An 18,032-nucleotide genomic window follows, 5' to 3' on the forward strand; every position below is an offset into this window, starting at 1 on the left:
CATGCCCCATTCTAACTGCCTTCAGCCATATTTGCTCTCTTCAGGCTGTATGGCTGGTCATGGAAAAGCTCGTTGTCTCCGCAGGATGGCAACACTTCTCTTGACTGTTTATTTCTTCTGTCATAGAGCTGCAGGCTGTTCCTTTCTCCAGGTGCAGTTAAGATGTCAGCAGGAGATGAAGGGTCTTTTTCCAGTGCTTTCCTTCAAAAGCTTAGGGATTGACCAACTGCATCTGAGCGAAAAAGTGCCTCTGCCTTTCTTGATAGGGTCTTACCCTGCTGTCACCCAGCGAAGAAGGGCTGGCAAGGGTGGTGCCTTGCTTTCACTTGTGTGATGAACACAGAGGTCTCTTCAGCTGGCTGCAGGAAACTTGTCACTGCACGAGTAGCAGATATACAGTTGCTCTTTTCTGATAGGCTCACTGTCAGGCTCAGCAGACACAGATCCAGGTAGTTTGTGTAAAGGTGCTTTCTATCTCAGTGGCATTATCCCTGAGCCACCATGGGCAACAGCAGGACAGTGGCAGCTCAGAACTACATGACACAAGCCAGCCTCCGACTAAGACTTGCCAGCTTTTATTCTGAGCTCTACTGCTTGAAGTCTGCTAAAACACATCGTGTTTTTGTTGTTGCTTTTTCTCCCTCAGCAAGGAAACATTTTCATTGTGGACTATGAGTTGCTGGATGGTGTGGATGCTAACAAAACAGACCCGTGCACAATTCAGTACTTGGCTGCACCCATCTGTCTGCTGTATAAAAATCTGGAGAATAAAATTGTACCCATTGCAATCCAGGTGAGCTTGCTGTCAGGACCTTTAAAGGGACACATCACTTGTCTCACCTTGAATATGAATGCCTTGGTGTTTCATATTCTTTTCATATCTTCCAGCTTGGTCAAAAGCCTGGGCCAGACAACCCCATATTCCTTCCCTCAGATGACACATATGATTGGCTGCTAGCTAAAATCTGGGTTCGCTCATCTGATTTCCATGTTCACCAAACAGTGACCCATCTCTTACGGACACACTTAGTCTCGGAGGTGTTCAGCATAGCTATGTTCCGGCAGCTGCCTGCTGTACATCCCCTCTTCAAGGTAGGTTCTTGCATGAAGGGATGCCTCTGGGTCAGGGAGATTATCACATTGGTCTGACAGACTAAAAGGAGGTCCTGAAGTGCTGATTTGAGGCTAACTGGAATATTTTACTGAGAGAAATTACATCTTTAGCTGTGAGAAGAAAAAAAACAACAGTAACCTATATCACTCATTCTGCTGAGAAAAGCAACTAGTCAAAATACAGATGAGACACTCACTTCTCACACACTTCTCAGTCCTGTTCCTTCTCTCTGGCAGTCTGTGTGTGTGGTTGCCTCTGCCTTAACTCTAATCTGGCCTAACCCTTTATTTCCCCTAACCTTCTTGTCATCTTTTTGACATCTCACCTCAGATCTCTTGGCATTTATCATGTGAGATATACAGGGATTGATCTGGTTATTTCTGAAGGAAGGAGAGGGTAGGAGCTTCGGGTCAGGAGCCTCCTGGCAATCTGATTATTTTGGGAGGGACTTTGTGTTTCTGTATTACTTTTAACTTGTATATAACTGTAAATATGTGTGTATATATATGCTTGTAAATCATGTTAAGGTGTAAATATAGCTTCACTCCTTAACTTCCAGTCAGCTGAGTCTAGTCTGGGTGATTTCATTGTGTGGCAAGGCGGGTAACTCCCAAACCATCACACCTGGTTATAGCACAGCTAAGATAGTTTGTCTGACTTCCCTGAAAGGCGCCATGCAGCAAAACTTCCAGAACTTCTAGGACGTCAAACTTTACACCTGGTTGCTGTGGAATTCAGTCAGATAATTTGTTTTCTTTCATTGTTTGTCCCATTTCACAGCTCTTGGTGCCACACATGCGGTTCACAATAGCCATCAATACCAAAGCCCGAGAACAGCTTATCTGTGAGTGTGGCCTTTTCGATAAAGTAAGTGAAACCCTTTGTGAATCTTGATTATTCTGCTGTTGGATATTGTAATATTAAATGCAATGATTTTATAGAATTGTGTGTCTGTGGTGCAGCTATTGTCCAGCCATGGACAGGAGAGAGTTCAGTAAGTGCTGATAGAGGGTTGGAATGACCTTAGAGACTGGTGTAGCAAATGTAAACAAGTGTAAGCCTGAAGTCTGTGGTTTTCACCAATCCCTGCTGACTTAGACTCACCAGACACAATATATGTGTTGTTGAGAGAGTATGAAGAATGTCTGCCAAGTAGTCTGTAATCCTAATGTAGACCTAATGCAGGTGCATGTAACCAATCAGAGTCTGAGATGATTTGTAAGCTTCTTGTGTAGCCTTCTGATAAAAAAGTAGTATATAACCCTATGCTTGGGGTGCAATAAAGGGATTCAGATGGAATTTGGATTCTGATTGGATCAGATTTGGATTGGATTCCTAATTGGAACTTGCTTGTATCAAGCTTGCTTTCCCCTATCTCTTATTACTCCTGATACTATGATATCGTAGCCTGTGACATTCTTCTTGGTTCCTTATGTGTTTTGTTTTTTTTTCCTTCAGCCATCACATACTGCCTTGAGTTTGACATTTCTTCTAAAGTACAAACATAACTAATAGCACCTGAGAAACCTGGCTCACAGAACTGATGCTTTGTTGTGCTGAAGATGTTATATTTTACCTCTAACTAGCCAGTTCAGAGCTGGCCAATGTCAGTAGTGAGTCGGTATCTCATACACACATAGCTAATGCGATTATGGTGTGTGAGTATAGCAGTGCAAAGCAATATAATAAGCACATACATCCCTGCATGTGTATGTACAGTTAAGTCAACAATTTCTTTTAAGTACTTACAACTATTCATCTTGAGGCAAGGTGGCAAGCAAGAGAATTTGTGACTGCAAGAGGAAATTTGCATCAGAGAAAGATGTGTAGGTAAGATATATTTCTAAGCCCACAAATAGTGGGTGTAGGTTCCAGCCTCTCTTCTTGAAATGGCAGATCTGAAGAATTAAAGTTCAGCTTCTTCTGAATCAGTGAACCATGACTGAAAAGCTCAACATGAGCCTTCAGTGTGAGTGCAGCCCAGACAGCAACCGTGTGCTGGGCTGCAGCAAGAGCAGTATGGCCAGCAGGGCAAGGGAGTGGATTCTGCCCCTTTCCTCTGCTCTCCTGAGACCCCACCTGGAGTACGCTGTGCAGTTCTGGAGCCCCCTGCACAAAGGGTTCATTGAGTTGTTGCAGCGAGTCCAGAGTAAGCCACAGGGATGATCAGAGGGCTGGAGCACCTCTGCTGTGGGGGCGGACTGCGAGAGTTGGGTTCTGCAACCTGGAGAGGGGAAGGCTTTGAGGAGACCTTGTGGTGGCCTTCCAGTGTCTGAAGGGGGCCTACAGGAGGACTGGGAAGGGACTTTTTGCAGGGACTTGCGATGACAGGATGAGGAGTCATGGGTTTGAACTGGAAGATTTAAACTAGATGTTGGGAGGAAGTTCTTTGCAATGAGGGTGGTGGAATGCTGGAGCAGGTTGCCCAGGGAGGTTGTGGATGCTCCCTCCCTGGAGTTGTTCAGGCTAGGTTGCATGGGGCCTTGGGCGACCTTTTCTGGTGGGAGGTGTCCCTGCCTGTGGCAGGGGTTGGAACTGGATAATCTTTGTTGTCACTTTCAACCTAAACCTGTCTTGGAGGTCTCTTCCAACCTGGTTGATTCTATGATAAAACATTGCATGATTCTATGACTGTGTATTGTGGTCTGCAGCTCTTAGGTCAAACCTTGAGCCTCTAAATCTGATTGCACTGACATTTAACATGTACCCAGCCCTTCCTCCCTTGGCTCTTCCAGAAACGGCATGCTGCCTGTGGGACCTGCAACAGGCTGGCACGCAGCAGTCTCTGACAACATGCCACTAGTAAATGGGAAGTATGGGGAGGTTTCGGAAGTCCTTCCAAAGAGGGAGCCTGTGTTTCAGGACACCTCTCTCCCTCTTACACCCCTATTACCAGGCCAAAAATAGTTTCCCTGCTACAGAGATTTTTACCCAAGTAAGAAGAGAGGTTAAATCCAGGCATATTCCTTGTCTCCTGTATTTCACTGCTGACTGTGCAGTTCTGGCAAGTACTCATGTCCCTTTTGACAGAAGCATAGTGTCCATGCCCTGTGCATGTGGGATGATTGTGTGGCTGAGACCCACCAGTGAGGATCCTGGTGTTCCAGAATTTGTTGGTTCTGATGTGGATGAATGTCATAGAGGGCCTCTAGGCCCAAAAATAGGCTTATTTATGCCTCGCCCTGCCTGGACATGTTTTTCTGCCTAAACCAGAGGTAAACACATTAAATGGATAAAAGGGGTACAATAGACCTGGTGCCATGGAGTCTGGCCTGCCTAGGGTCTATGTTGTATAAGGTGTTTGTAAACAGGTTGTGTAAGCCCCACACACCCAGCTCATGCTTCCCTGGCACGAGCCCATGTGATTCCCACAGACAATCCAGGCACTGTGGCTTTTGCCTGTTATGGTAAGGTTTGGCTGACTGCCAACCTGACTGGCCATTCTAGTGGCCAAGGGGCCATTAATCTCGGACCACACCAAATAAATAGGGGTACACAGGTAAACAACGTGCTTGGACCCCCCTGCCTGCGTACTCACTTGCAGAGCTCACTTAAGCCTGCCTATATAGATGTGGAGCCCATAGTCTCCCAAGCAGCCGTGCATACCTTGCATGCCTGCTGCCTTATCATTGCCTGGTAAGCGCCATTGCCGCTAAGACAACCAGGAGCAGACTCCACTTGTCTGCATGTGATCAGCCTGCTAGCCGGCTTTAGACCGTGCTGAGACCGCACGACATCCAACTCTGCACCTGAGATTCTGCCTACGTATCCCTGGAGAGAGCATCCAGAAGAAGCCAGCAGCACAAGGTCAGAGACAGTCATTTCCCCAGAAGCCAGGAAGAATCTCCTTTCCCCTCAAGCCAGGAGGATTCCAGCCTCAAAGTCCACAGGCAAAGACTACCCTGAAGCTTGGACACCAGTAATAGGCTGTGACATAGCCCCGGAGGGTGAATGATAAATGCTTTAATGCCTCTGTGATATCTGTTGCCTCTGCCATAGAGCAGAAACAGTTTCCAGCCCACTCTGCTGGGCGAATAGTACATACACCCCAAGTGGCATTAGGCTGTGGGGAAGATCCTCTCTCTGTTTATAGTTTGAATGTTTGCTTGTTATTAGTAAGTTATAGTGTGGTATTTATCCTAGAATGTTTCCATGACCATGTAGAATCCTTTTAATATTAATATATAGTGGTTGGGGGTGGTGAGAGTTCAGAATATTGAGTTTAATAAATATATATTTTTACAGAATATTATCTTGCACCAACTAATTTCTCCCCTCCACCAAAATCGGTGTAGGCGGCAGAATACCTCTCCGCAGCAATGAACAGCTAGCCAGAGGACAACAGTTGTAATGTGACTACTTCTACACCACTAGTATCATATGCTAGAAAAACAACAAATGGGAGCTTTTGTGCAGTGATTGTCTAAAGAGTTTTGCAGAGCTGTTGACAGGCTACGTTTTCCAAATGCAGCTGAATGTATTATATATAATATACTGAAGCTCTGGATGGTCTTTACCAGTAGCCACCCAGTGGGTTTGTTCTCCTGGCTTAAATATATGGGTGGCAACAGTAGTATGTATCCCTGAGTGCTTTCTCTTAAAAGACTCAGTAGCAGGAGTGGTGGTCTAGTTAAAGCCCTGTTCTAACATGCTCCTGACTGCCTGCCTTCATGCACATGCCAGCTCGGGAACACAGAGCTGTCATGAAGTGCTTTGGGTTTGATATTTGGATATTGCTGTGCTTTATTACTGTTCCATAAGTGTGTTCTGTACCTATGGAGAAAATGTGGATTTTGACAGTGAATCATGGGAGAGGTACAAGACCTCTGAAGGCAAAATGCACAGTTGCAGTAGAACTTTCTGTTCAGTAGGTGTTTGTGTGGAGACATGGTTTTCTCCTTGAAAGATTCACTGACATTTTTTGAGTACCATCTCCCGCAGATTTGGAAAGCCAGTCTCAGGACAAAGTGGGCATAATGTCCTACTATTCCTCTCTTGCTGTTCTTCCTGTAGGCAAATGCTACAGGTGGAGGAGGACATGTACAAATGGTGCAGAAAGCAATGAAGGATCTGACTTATAGCTCCCTCTGCTTCCCTGAGGAGATCAAAGCTAAAGGGATGGACAGCAAAGAGGATATTCCTTACTATTATTACCGGGATGATGGCATTAAAGTCTGGGAAGCTATAAAGAGGTAAGAGACCTTAGTTCTAGATATAGGTACTGCACAGAGCCATGGCTCCATTTTCACTCTGCTCAATTTGCCCTTATTCACAGCTCTGTGAACAGAACCTGACCTAATTAGTCCTGTGGTGCCTTTTACATCCAGCGTATCTCATCTGAGGAAAAACAAGTAGTCAAACACACATCATTAAAGACTGTTAATTACTGTTTCTTTCAGGCCCAATTTCTTGCATTCTGTATTTCAGAGGCCCTTTTATGTGTATATACTCCTCCACAGGATTTCACAGAGTTAAATGAATTTAGCCCTGTGAAGGGAGTTTGTTTACAAACCATGAAAGAAGTCAGCTCTGAGACAGACACATAACCTCATCAAGGTTCTTGTGAAGCAGAAATGAAAGCTTGGCTTGTACAAAAGTGGTGTTTTGAAGTTTTGATAAATTAGACATCAACTGGTTTGAGCCAAACCTTTCTTAAGATACCTCAAAATTGCAAGACCTGGGTTTGGTCAGGAAGGACAGCACTTCTGAGTCAGGAGAGGTATTACAAGGCTGCTCAACCTCCCAGGTTATTTCTTTTCACATATGAAGCACTGCCTCAGAATAGAATGTTTCCTGGGTTTTATTCCATTTAATGAGTGATGTATTTTTGCATGGCATAAGTTCCTTGCTACCTATGCAGCTGTTTCAGGTCACATGGCTTTTGAAAAGCACGTTCATTAAAAATCAGATCTTTTGTGTACATCAAATAGAGGATTTATAAAACAAGCATAATGTTTAAAGTGTTGGGTAGATATTTGTCTCCTGTGTTTTCTCTGTATTTTGGCAAGGGGCATCTTGCAATATTTCCTGCAATTGTTAGTGTCCATTTGAGAGAAAAGGAAGTTATAACTTCTGTGGTTAATGTCTTGATGTCATCCAGGGTTTGTCCACCTTCTTTTCCCTGTGTTTTCTTTGCTGATTGAAATATACCTCTTCAAATATCAGATAGTACATAGTCAAGTCAGTTTAGTTTGACTGTTTATGAGTGTTAACCCAGCTGGAGGAAGATGGCGTGGGAACCTTTTTGAGTGTGTGATATCTTGATGCTTGGACCATAGTCATGCCTGTGTCTAGTCAACATGAATGTCTCTGCAGGCGTGTCAGTCTCCACTCCTTTGATGAAATAACTTCTGTGCGTGTGGTAGATGGCCTGGGCTTAGGAAAGCTGACAAGGTTGTCTCTATAGAAACAATGAAGCTCAAATGGTTTAAACTCTTTCTCCACTACTCAGCTTTTTATTTCTGATATAAATGCAAGTGGATGTTCTAACCCAAAATACCTCATCCATACTTCTTATACTAGTTTGTATCTGATTGGAAATGAGTACAAAACACTGATGTTGCATAAGAGTAGGATTAGCCTCTGCATGCATTTGGCACAGGTGCCAGGTGGTAGAAGCAGAGCTCAGGAAGGGCAGCTTTATATCTGCATGCTGAAGAATTGTTTTTCCTTTGGCTTCCTCTGGAGTCCAGAATTACTTAATCTTTTGCTGTTTATGCAGTTGTTTGCGTCAACAACAACACTTGATCAGCTAATAGAAACCACATTGACAGATCTGTAAAGGTCTCCAAACTGCAAGATGTTTCTGTCTTGTTAGGGAGGAATCTGTACTGGATAACAATCCTTAATCCCGCCAGTCAGTTTCCGCAGTCAAATGTTTCACCTGAAAGGTTGTTGTCAAAATATTTAGCAGGAGATTATAGGTACCTGCAGATCTGGTAGATTGTCTCAGTATAGCTCAGTTAAACAGTCATTCAGTCATGAAATTCGAATCTTCAGGAAATCAAGCTTACCTATTTTTACTGCTTTCAGGACTAGTTCTATTGTCTTGCTGGTTTACCAGTTATTCTTTCTGAGGTGAGTTAGTCTAGGAAGGTTTTATGGAAAGAGATTTTGAGAAGAGGAACTGAACAGGGTGGAGATGTCTGCTGTATGCAGTGGATGTAGGAAAAAGCTCTAGATCTCTTCTCTCCAGCAGTTTTCTGTGCCTCCCCCACTTGGGAGTATGTCACCTGGGTCTTGTGAAAAAGACCTTCGGTAAGAGGGGATCAACTATTCACAGTGGATTGGAAGGGACCCTCAAAGGTCAAGAAGCATCTTTGGAGTATTCCACACACAGGGTATTGCAATTTGGGAATCCCTGTTCCTAGACCACATGGATATGCCAGGGGGAGTCTGTGTTAAGTGGGAAAAAAATATGTAGATGTGATGACAAAGGTTTGGGCAAGAGCAAAGACTCAAGTAAGAGAATAAAGCACTCATCTTTCAGGGGATGAAGTGTGGTCCAGTATCTTTTGGGAGGGTGGAATAACTGATGCTGCAGTCATAAATTAATCAAAGTTACTTCTATGCATTCCCATTGCTTGTGCAAAGGAGGTAGGAAAGTGTTCAGACCTGATTTTGCCCCTCTCTCTTTACCCATGCATCCTCTGAGTCATCCGCAAGGTCTGTAGGAGGTCTGCAGGGAATGGCAATGTTGCTTTCTCCTTTTCATCTTGTCTTGTTCATTTGTTTCTGTGTTTGCAGTTTTGCAGAGGATGTGATTCACATCTACTATGAGACTGATGAGGTGGTGTGTGAGGATGTGGAGCTCCAGGCCTTTGTCAAAGACGTTTATGTCTATGGGATGAGGGGCGTGAAGGCCTCAGGTAAGGTATGATTGCTCAGCCAGGTCTGTAGCTTGTCAGGTTCCTGCTGACAGCAGCGCTGAATGAACAGCATGCTTTGAACTGTGGGAGACCCTCTTCTTTCTGGGTCCAAAGACACTCAATTTCACAGGTGAGACTCTGGATAAAGTCCTCCCTCAGGAGGCATCTCCTTCCTTTGCCACAATTTCTGACCATGAGCTTGGGCAACCTGTGTAATCTCTCTGTATGCGGTGGATTGGTCCCTTGATTTTTTCTGCTCATGCTTTCAATATCAGGGGATGGACTGTCTGCATGTGCTGTTGGAACCACAAGGCAGACTGGTAAAAATCACAAGGGCAACTGAGACCCCTTTGAATCCTCCCCTCCAAATCATGCATCAAATAAGAACAAGTAAGAATCTTCCCAGGAGCATCTCGCTGCACTTCACATTTCTGTAATAGTTTGCCGTTGCCTGTGAACTATTACTTGCCCATGGGAGCTTTCACCCATAACACAGCTCTGTTCTCCCACTTGAGTTACTGCTCTCCTGCCGTTCCCTAAGCATGTATTCTTCTGCTGCTCACATTGTGTTCAAGCAGATTTTCAAGGATTTATGCATGTTGCTGGGGATTCTTCATACTGTCTTGGCTGATTTACATCTGGAAACACCTACTGGCCAGGGGTCTGGGACACATGACTTTGGCATTGCATGCACACATATATTGATGTGAGACCTCCAGGCAAAGCTGTGATGTTTCCACCCATTACCAGTATACACTTGTGCATAATAATCTCCTGGTGTCTACCTGCTTGGACGAGCAAATGACTGGGGAACACCTAGTTGCCATAATTTTTGTTTGTCTGGTTGTTTCCTAGTAAAGGCTTACAAATGGCCTGCTAGCAGAATCCTCATGCTTGACCTAAGCATCTGGATATGAGATGAGTTCTGAGCCTTTCCAGGGCTCCGGCTGGGAGGAGATGTTGCAAGCACCACTGGTGGCAGGACTGCTACTACAGATGGGAAAACTGTCTGGTCTGCAGCATCCCTGTCTGCACTGCTGCCAGTCCAAGGGCTGGGGCAGAGAGCAGGGGCACTTTGCTGGGTCTACAAATAATGGAAGCAGTGGAGAGTGTCGCACTTAGGGCTCCCTCTCCATTCTTCATTCCGGCCCTAGCAGGGCTGCTCTAATAGGGAGCATGCCAAGTCCTTATAAAGATGAGCATAGCGTGCTTGGAGTAGCAGGATACAGGAAGAGATGGTGCATCTTCTCCTCTTTAGGCTTCATGTCTGCACAGAGCTACCATGTGCTTCTTCCCCCTCTGAGGCTGAGTTTATATCTTCATCAGGTTGACTGTAGAGAGTGAAGCAGCTGGCAAAGGCAGCCTGAGCAGGGACAGCTCACCTCTGGATGCTGGCAGGTCTCTAGGTGCCCTGGGACCAGTGATCTTACTGTACTGGGATAGAGAGCACAGCACAGAACTCTGATACCACAGAGATATGACAGACACATGCTTGGGGTGGTTTGATACTTCCCTAGTCTCTAGTTATTCCCTCCTTTCTTAGTATGGCTCCATTGATTATTGCCCTTCAAAGACAGCCTGATGCAACTATTTCTGTTCCTCATTCCCCATTTCAGCAAATAAGCTCTCCCTGCACTCTTTCTCACAGCGCACTTGATTGCTGAGACTTGGACCTCTGTAAATACAAACACATGGTCATTTGCTGCTTGGCATGAAACTTCCCTGCTTACACTGCAGACTGAAGAAAAGGGGAGCATCTGAGGCCCCTGCTCTGTGGACTCTCTGAGTTTCTTGCTGCAGGGTAGGTAGGGTGAAAGGAGAGTGACACAGTATTTTTTTAAAGGTGTAACTGTATTTTGCCTTTCCCTTAAGGAGCATCACGTATTTTGCCATGGTGATACCTCAGAAACCTATGTGAGGTAAAGCGGGATCACTATGTTTTTTTCTAATGAATGATCAGGACACAGAGAGGTGGAGTAGTAGCTGCTGTTAGACCACACAGCAAAACACAGAAAAAGAATGCTCTGCTTTTCATTGGCTGCTACATGGTCCTCTAACTCCTGCCTTTTGAGTAGCTCATTACTACTGGGTAACTGGGTTATGTCATAGCTGGGTTACTCATGCTCTCCTTTTCCCTCAATCAGGATTTCCCAAGATGATTAGGACAAGAGAGAAGCTAGCAGAGTATCTCACAGTGATAATGTTCACCACATCAGCCCAGCATGCAGCTGTGAATTTTGGTCAGGTGGGAATTTCTGGGAGGTCTGTCCTTTCTGGGCGGGGAGGTGCACCTAGCAGGGCAAGATCTGAAAAATGCTCTTTAGTAGAAGTACAAACATTGCTTTTTTTCTTACTGGTCCAAATAACTGCAGAGGTGTCCACAAATCACCATGAGCCCTGTGGAAACTGAAGTATTTTGGAAGCTGAGAGAGGCATTTTGAGTCCTAAATATGGACCAAAGCTCAAATGATTCTTTTAAAGGGTTGCAACTTATATATTTATTTTTTAATGAATATATTATGAGAATCTATTTTTAAAAGCATTTAAACAGGTTTTCAAGACCTTTTACAGAAATATTGAAGGGTTCAGGTACACAGTTTAGCTACTGTGCTTTCCAGACATCACCTGAGCTGCCTGGGTTGGATATGTGCTGGCTGCCTGTGGTATGTTCTGCAGTGTAACACTAAGTGGCTTGACTTTACTTTGCGTCTGCAGTGAGTGAATGCATGAGTGACTACCACAGGCTGCTGCTGTAAACTGCACTAATTTGGCAGAATGCCTGTGCCAAAGAAGTATACATTCCATTTTCAAATGTGGCTTAGGAAACAGGTGCAGTTCCTGTAGTGGCATAAGCCATCTTGTCTTTAGGCTGGTGCAGCTGACTCTTTCCAGCAGCTCTGTCCCAGCAGAACATCGACCTAGCTGGTCTATTGGAGTATTTACCAAGGGCCTTGAGATAATTAGTTGAAAACTGCTTTGCACATCTGCAGGACCTCCATTTGTTTCTCCAGCAGCACAGACAAGCTCCTACAAGACTCTTACTGAAATCAGTGGGACAGGAGTCCAGATTTTCAGTGATATCCAGATACTTAACTCCCACTGACATACACAGAAATCTGTAGCAATACATCTGTGAGGATCTAGGCTTTGGTCATAGAATCATAGAATCATTTCGGTTGGAAAAAGATCATCAAGTCCACACACAATCTAACTCTAACAAATCTGGTGCTAAACCACGTCCCTTAGCACCATGTCTATAGGTCTTCTAAATACCTCCAGGGATGGTGATTCAGACACCTCCCTGGGAAGTGTATTGCAGTGAAAGTGGAGTTTCTTCTAATATCCAATCTAAACCACCTCTGGTGCAACTTGAGGCCTTTTCCTCTCATCCTAACACTTGTTATTACAGAGAACCCACTTCAGTCCAACCCCCTTTCAGGTAGTTGTAGAGAATAATAAGGTCTCACCTCAGCCTCCTTTCCTCCAGACTAAACACCAGTTCCCTCAGCCACTCTTCATAAGAGTGGCTATGTATTGAAGAGAACAGATTGAGCACAGTGTGAGCATGGCATACAACTGAAATGGGACTTTCCCTCAGGTAGGGTAAGGTGATGGATGGAAAGGTGCTTAGGAAAGGAAGAGTTACAGCAAGTGCAACATCTCAGTTGGCAGCAAAACTTGGTGTACCTGAGGTACAACAAAACATCACCATCCCACAACACTTAGGCAGGGATGATATGATTCTAAATTCCTGATCTAGTACTCACTGCAACTACATTCACTTGCTGTATTCCATGATCCACCAGCACCCTTTGTCTCCCTTACTACCTGACCAGAGTGCTGTGGGCATGTGCTTAGAGAAGCTTGCAAAAAAAAACCAAAAAAACCCCAAAAAACTGGTGAAAAGGGGATTGGGTGTTTGTTTTTTTTTTTTTTTTTTTTTTTTTAAATCAGAGGTTGCTGAAGATTACTAAATCTCTTCAGATGAAATAGCTGAGTGCTTAGCCTGGTTGGTGAATCTGGGCTGTATGGCATATGCCTGTGGTTAGCAGAATAACTGCTTCCATTTTGACAATCCAAGTCTTTCCCTTGTAAGATACTGAGAAAGACAGTAGGGATTTCCTTGGCTTCTTCAGCCCTTCTCTTACAGCATCTGCCTGTCCTTCAGTTGATATCTTCTTTGGTATCAAGACTCCTGATTTTCTTTACAATGTTCTTAAATACCAGCCACTGCAGTTTTTCTCTGTGCTTACTTGCTCTGTTGTGCAGTATGACTGGTGTTCCTGGATTCCCAATGCCCCACCAACAATGCGCTGCCCTCCTCCAACAAAAAAGGGGACAGTCACCATAGAGCAAATTGTGGAAACTCTACCAGACAGAGGACGTTCATGCTGGCATCTTGGAGCTGTCTGGGCCTTGAGCCAATTCCAGGATAATGAAGTAAGTCAACTTCCTTTTTCTAGGTGGTGGAGATGTAGGCAGGACTACGGGGGCTGTAGCAAGACCGCACGGGCTCATGAGATTGCAGCACTGTTCTTCCTCTCTGTGGGGATGTATCAGCGGTGTGGCTTTGCCCTTGTTCTGCCAGACACAAACCAGCTCTGAGCAAAAAGTTGTATAATTATTTCTAGGCTGTGGAAGGGAGAGGGCTACAGAGACAAAAAGGTTTTTTCTACTCCTTTCCACGGTAGTGCTGGTGGAGAAGGTACAATACTTCTGTGTTCCCATGTCCTGTCTCTTTGGAAAATTTGTGCCAATGCCATGTGCACTACAGCTGTGGCCTATGCCTGGCTGGTGTGCAGTGCAAGCAAAATAAGCCTACAGGAGGCTTTGCAAGCATGGCTTATAGCCATTACCCTCATGTAAAATGACATTGTAGGTACCTGGTTGTCTCATCCAAAGGCTGTGTCTGGAGGATCTGTTTTGGATCCTTGAATGGAAGATGATGGACAGACAGTACTTCAAAGTACTTGAAGAAGATAACAGATTTTAGGTGAGAATCTAGTAGCATGGCTACTATTGTGGGAAACTGCTACATAAAGCAGGTAATGCACCAGTGTGCATATTGGCAATTCAGTATTCAGTGCACCCTCCGAGTCCAAGGTGACTAAAGCAACTGTGAAGCTGAACTTCAAAGTACAGTTTTAAGTTAGACAGAAACTTTCACTGTCACCAGAAGAAGTTGTTATCTTCCTTTTTCTTCTCTGGTTGTTCATTCCAGACATCTTTTCTCTAGCCAAACAAATGTTTGAGTGGCTATGCAGAGATTTGGCTTGAGAAGCTGATCTGGCTGATCACTGGCCTTAATAATAGTACTTATTTTTCAATGGAACAGCTCCCTGCAGGTGGAGGAAGTGCCACATAGACGCCTGAACCAGCACTATGAAAAGATGCAGGAATGGAAAGAAGCAGCAGTGGGGGAGGGAGGCATAGCACCTTTCATTGGCAGTGCCAGCACACGCTAGCTGAGATACTGACAGCACTATTTTAACAGTAGTGTTTGTGAAGCTCTGGGTGTTGTGACGGATGACACAGTGTCAAAACAGGATAGCCTTTGCTTTCTGAAAGCGTGACTTCTTGGTGTTTCTCAATTAGCTGTTTCTGGGCATATACCCAGATGAACACTTTGTGGAGAAGCCGGTGAAAGAGGCTATGGCAAAATTCCGCAAGACTCTGGATGAGATCGTCAACGCCATCACAGAGCGCAACAAGAATAAAAAGCTGCCTTACTACTACCTTTCCCCAGATCGCATTCCCAACAGTGTTGCTGTTTGAGCAGCTACCTAGGGAAATTTGGAGGCACGTAAAGTTGGTGATGCTTTCCAGTTGCACGTGCTTCTTTTGAATGAACTTTCAGAAATGGATAAAATAAGAAGCCCATCAGAACTGACCCATACTCTACTTGGACTTTCAAAACAAATTTGATTATGGGTAATCTCACAGGCAAAGTGTAATTGCCAACCTTCTGGGTCAAATTTATTGCAAGGTTATTTTTCCACACTTTTGAAATGAAGCTTAGAATCAATTTTTGTGTTTCTGTTAGCTTTTCCTCTCCTGGTCAAAACAATGTAATCACATATTAGCTTATCTGATTTGACAAAAATCACAAGCAATAAGCAAGTCACATCTGTGCAGTCCTTCTTGTTTTTAATGGGTGACACTGGTGAGATTAAAGTGTAATCTTTATGCATCATTTTGAATGCGATAGAAACAAACATTCAATATTTTCACTACAATTGTAAGTGCCCTAATCAGGATACAGGTAGGAACAGGATGTGTTCTTAACATAACAGATGGGAGTTTATTGCTTTCTTACCTGTTCACATAGAATCATAGAATCAACCAGGTTGGAAGAGACCTCCAAGATCATCCAGTCCAACCTAGCACCCAGACCTATCCAGTCAACTAGACCATGGCACTAAGTGCCTCATCCAGGCTTTTCTTGAAGACCTCCAGGGACGGTGCCTCCACCACCTCCCTGGGCAGCCCATTCCAATGGCAAATCACTCTCTCTGGGAAGAACTTCCCCGTAACATCCAGCCTATACCTACCCCGGTGCAACTTGAGACTGTATCCCCTTGTTCTATTGCTGGTTGCCTGGGAGAAGAGGCCACCCCCCACCTGGCTACAATGTCCCTTCAGGTAGTTGTAGACAGTTGTAGACCCTTGAGCCTCCTCTTCTCCAGGCTGCACACCCCAGCTCCCTCAGCATGAAATGAAATTGCCTGATTCATAGGAGATGAAAATTCTACACCAACATAAGCATATATATTTTTTCTACATAAAACTAGGATGGTTTCTTTTAGCCTTTGCCAGCAGAACTTGATGTCTTTCACATGTATGTATGAATGTTTTGCTTAGCACAATGGTGACAAGTACAGACCCAGAAGTGCTTACTCTCGATTCCTGTTTCATTGTTAAAGCTGCTGGGTTTTGTAGATAGTTTCTTCTGTTTTGTGGAGGATTAAAGGCTACTTTGTATAATGATAAAAGTTGTGGAGAAGGGTTAAATGGCAGGTTCTAAGAGGACTATTTAGATTGAGTGTAAATGGCATGTTTAAAAACAACTGAGTTTTGTCTGTTTCCTTTAGAGATGATTAGGTTCAAGCACCTGGGCTTCGATCAAAGTTCACAGAATCACTGAGATAATGAAACTAAAATGAGGTTTGGGGAGTTTAAGAGTTGTAGTTATTTACAAAACAATTTTGGTTTGTTTTTCCTGGAGTTTGTTCCTTGTGCTAGCTTCGCCAGCCTGCAGTGTGTTTTCTCAATAGATAATAAAGCTTCTCGTGGTAGTAAAACTAAACTGAAAATGAACATCTACCTTTTTGTTTCTTGATGTCTCACATCTTGAAAATGTGGTGGGAATAAACACATTATGTTGTGTAAAGACATAAAGCTCTTGGACCTATTTCTGTGTGATTTGCAAAGTGTACTACTGACATATATGACCTTTCTGTTTCATATGAAACAAGCATAGAAACTCATTTTAGCCCCTTTACAGAAGGCTGATTCACTTTTTCTCCCCCCCTCCCCTCCCCTTGCCCAGCTAAGGAGTTTCAGCGAGAATGTGAAAGGTAAGACCACTTCTATTATGGGGGAAGGATATTTGAGACTTGTGCATCTGCCTTTTACTGCAGTCCCTGAGAAGTGGTGGCTGTAAGAGCTGAGGCATGCAATTGTGCACCAACGCTGGAATAGGGCCAAGAGATCAGAGGCCATAACATATGAGTCACAAAAAAAAACCCCCCAAAAACCAAATAATAAATAAAAAAAAAAAACAAACCACAAAACCAAACACAAAAATGAGGGGGAAAAAGGCACAACTTAAATACAAAAAACCATCAATGATCTGGTGCAATATATCCAACAGTGAATGTTCTTTTGCTTCAGCTTTCATATAATGATCTGTGTAGTCAAGTGTCTGCCTAAACAAAGCAAGAGAAGAGAGGCTGGTGGCTGTTCTCTTGCATCTATTCCTTCTGCTCTAGCCTGTGGACCTGGGATACAAGCAGGGTTTATGGGAATTTTGGGGAATGAATGTGCCGCTTTGAGGGCTGGTGTCAGCAGTCTGATTCAACTGCAGTAGAGACTATGGGAAAAGGTAAGAAGGTTAAAAGTAATGCTGGCACCGGAGACGAAGCAAATAAATGCCTGGTCCTGCACTCTAGTCACAACAACCCCATGCAGAGCTACAAGCTTAGATCAGAGTGTCTGTAAAGCTGCCTGGCAGAAAAGGACCTGGGAGGTGGTGGCTGACAGCTCTCTGAACATGCACCAGAAATGTGTTCAGGTGATCAAGAAGGCCTGTATCAGATACAGTGTGACCAGCAGGAGTAGGGAAGTGATCATGTTCCTCTGCTCAGCACTGATGACACCACGCCTTGAGTACTGTGTTTTAGTTTTGAGTCCCTCACTACAAAACAGACATTGAGTTCTTAGAGCATGTCCAGAGAAGGGCAATAAAGCTGGGGAAGGATCTAGAGAATAGGTCTTATGAGGAGCAACTAAAGAAACTGGAGTTGTCCAATCTGCAGAAGAGGCAGCTGAGGGGAGACCTTACTGCTCTCTACAACTTCCTAAAAGGAGGTTGTCATGAAGCCTGGGGTGGGGGGGGAGAGGCAGTGTCTTTTTGCACCTGCCTAGCAATAGGATGAAAAGAAATGGCTTCAAGTCGAAGCAGGGGAGATTTAGATTGGATATTAGGAAAAAATATTCTTTACTGTAAGAGTGGTCAGGCAATGGAACAGGGTGCCCAGGGAGCTGATCCACCATCCCTGGAGGTGTTAAATAAAACGTGTAGGCATAGTGCTTTGGGACATGGTAGAGTGGGCATTGTGGTGTTGGGTTGTCAGTGGGACTTGATGATCTTGGAGGTCTTTTCCAATATTAATGATTCTATGAAATAACCAAATGCTTATTCTTCAAGCGTGTCTAGGTACACATGTTTCTATCCCACCCACTGCTCCTTTTTCAACCAGTCATCATCTGGCAGAAAATCCAGAAAATCATCTTCCTATGCGGGGGCCATGGGTTCCTTTCTACATCTT

General features: G+C 44.3%; 1 protein-coding gene across 2 annotated transcripts in view; it reads left to right on the plus strand.

Moving 5' to 3' along the window:
• ALOX5 (arachidonate 5-lipoxygenase) overlaps positions 1 to 16,299 on the plus strand; it is a 35,002-nt gene extending 18,703 nt beyond the window's left edge. The window contains exons 7-14 of one of the 2 annotated variants that reach the window (XM_064145636.1): positions 647 to 793; positions 889 to 1,092; positions 1,895 to 1,981; positions 6,128 to 6,306; positions 8,861 to 8,982; positions 11,127 to 11,227; positions 13,252 to 13,422; positions 14,578 to 16,299. In XM_064145636.1, the coding sequence (XP_064001706.1) occupies positions 647 to 793; positions 889 to 1,092; positions 1,895 to 1,981; positions 6,128 to 6,306; positions 8,861 to 8,982; positions 11,127 to 11,227; positions 13,252 to 13,422; positions 14,578 to 14,757 (1,191 nt within the window). In that variant the 3' untranslated portion in view covers positions 14,758 to 16,299. Of the gene's footprint in view, positions 1 to 646; positions 794 to 888; positions 1,093 to 1,894; positions 1,982 to 6,127; positions 6,307 to 8,860; positions 8,983 to 11,126; positions 11,228 to 13,251; positions 13,423 to 14,317; positions 14,363 to 14,577 lie in introns of those variants that run through there. The other variant, XM_064145637.1, reaches the window with a different exon arrangement.
• Positions 16,300 to 18,032: the final 1,733 nt, after the last annotated feature.

The sequence above is a fragment of the Pogoniulus pusillus genome, chromosome 6 (genome assembly GCF_015220805.1).
Source record: "Pogoniulus pusillus isolate bPogPus1 chromosome 6, bPogPus1.pri, whole genome shotgun sequence".
Lineage (NCBI taxonomy): Eukaryota > Metazoa > Chordata > Aves > Piciformes > Lybiidae > Pogoniulus > Pogoniulus pusillus.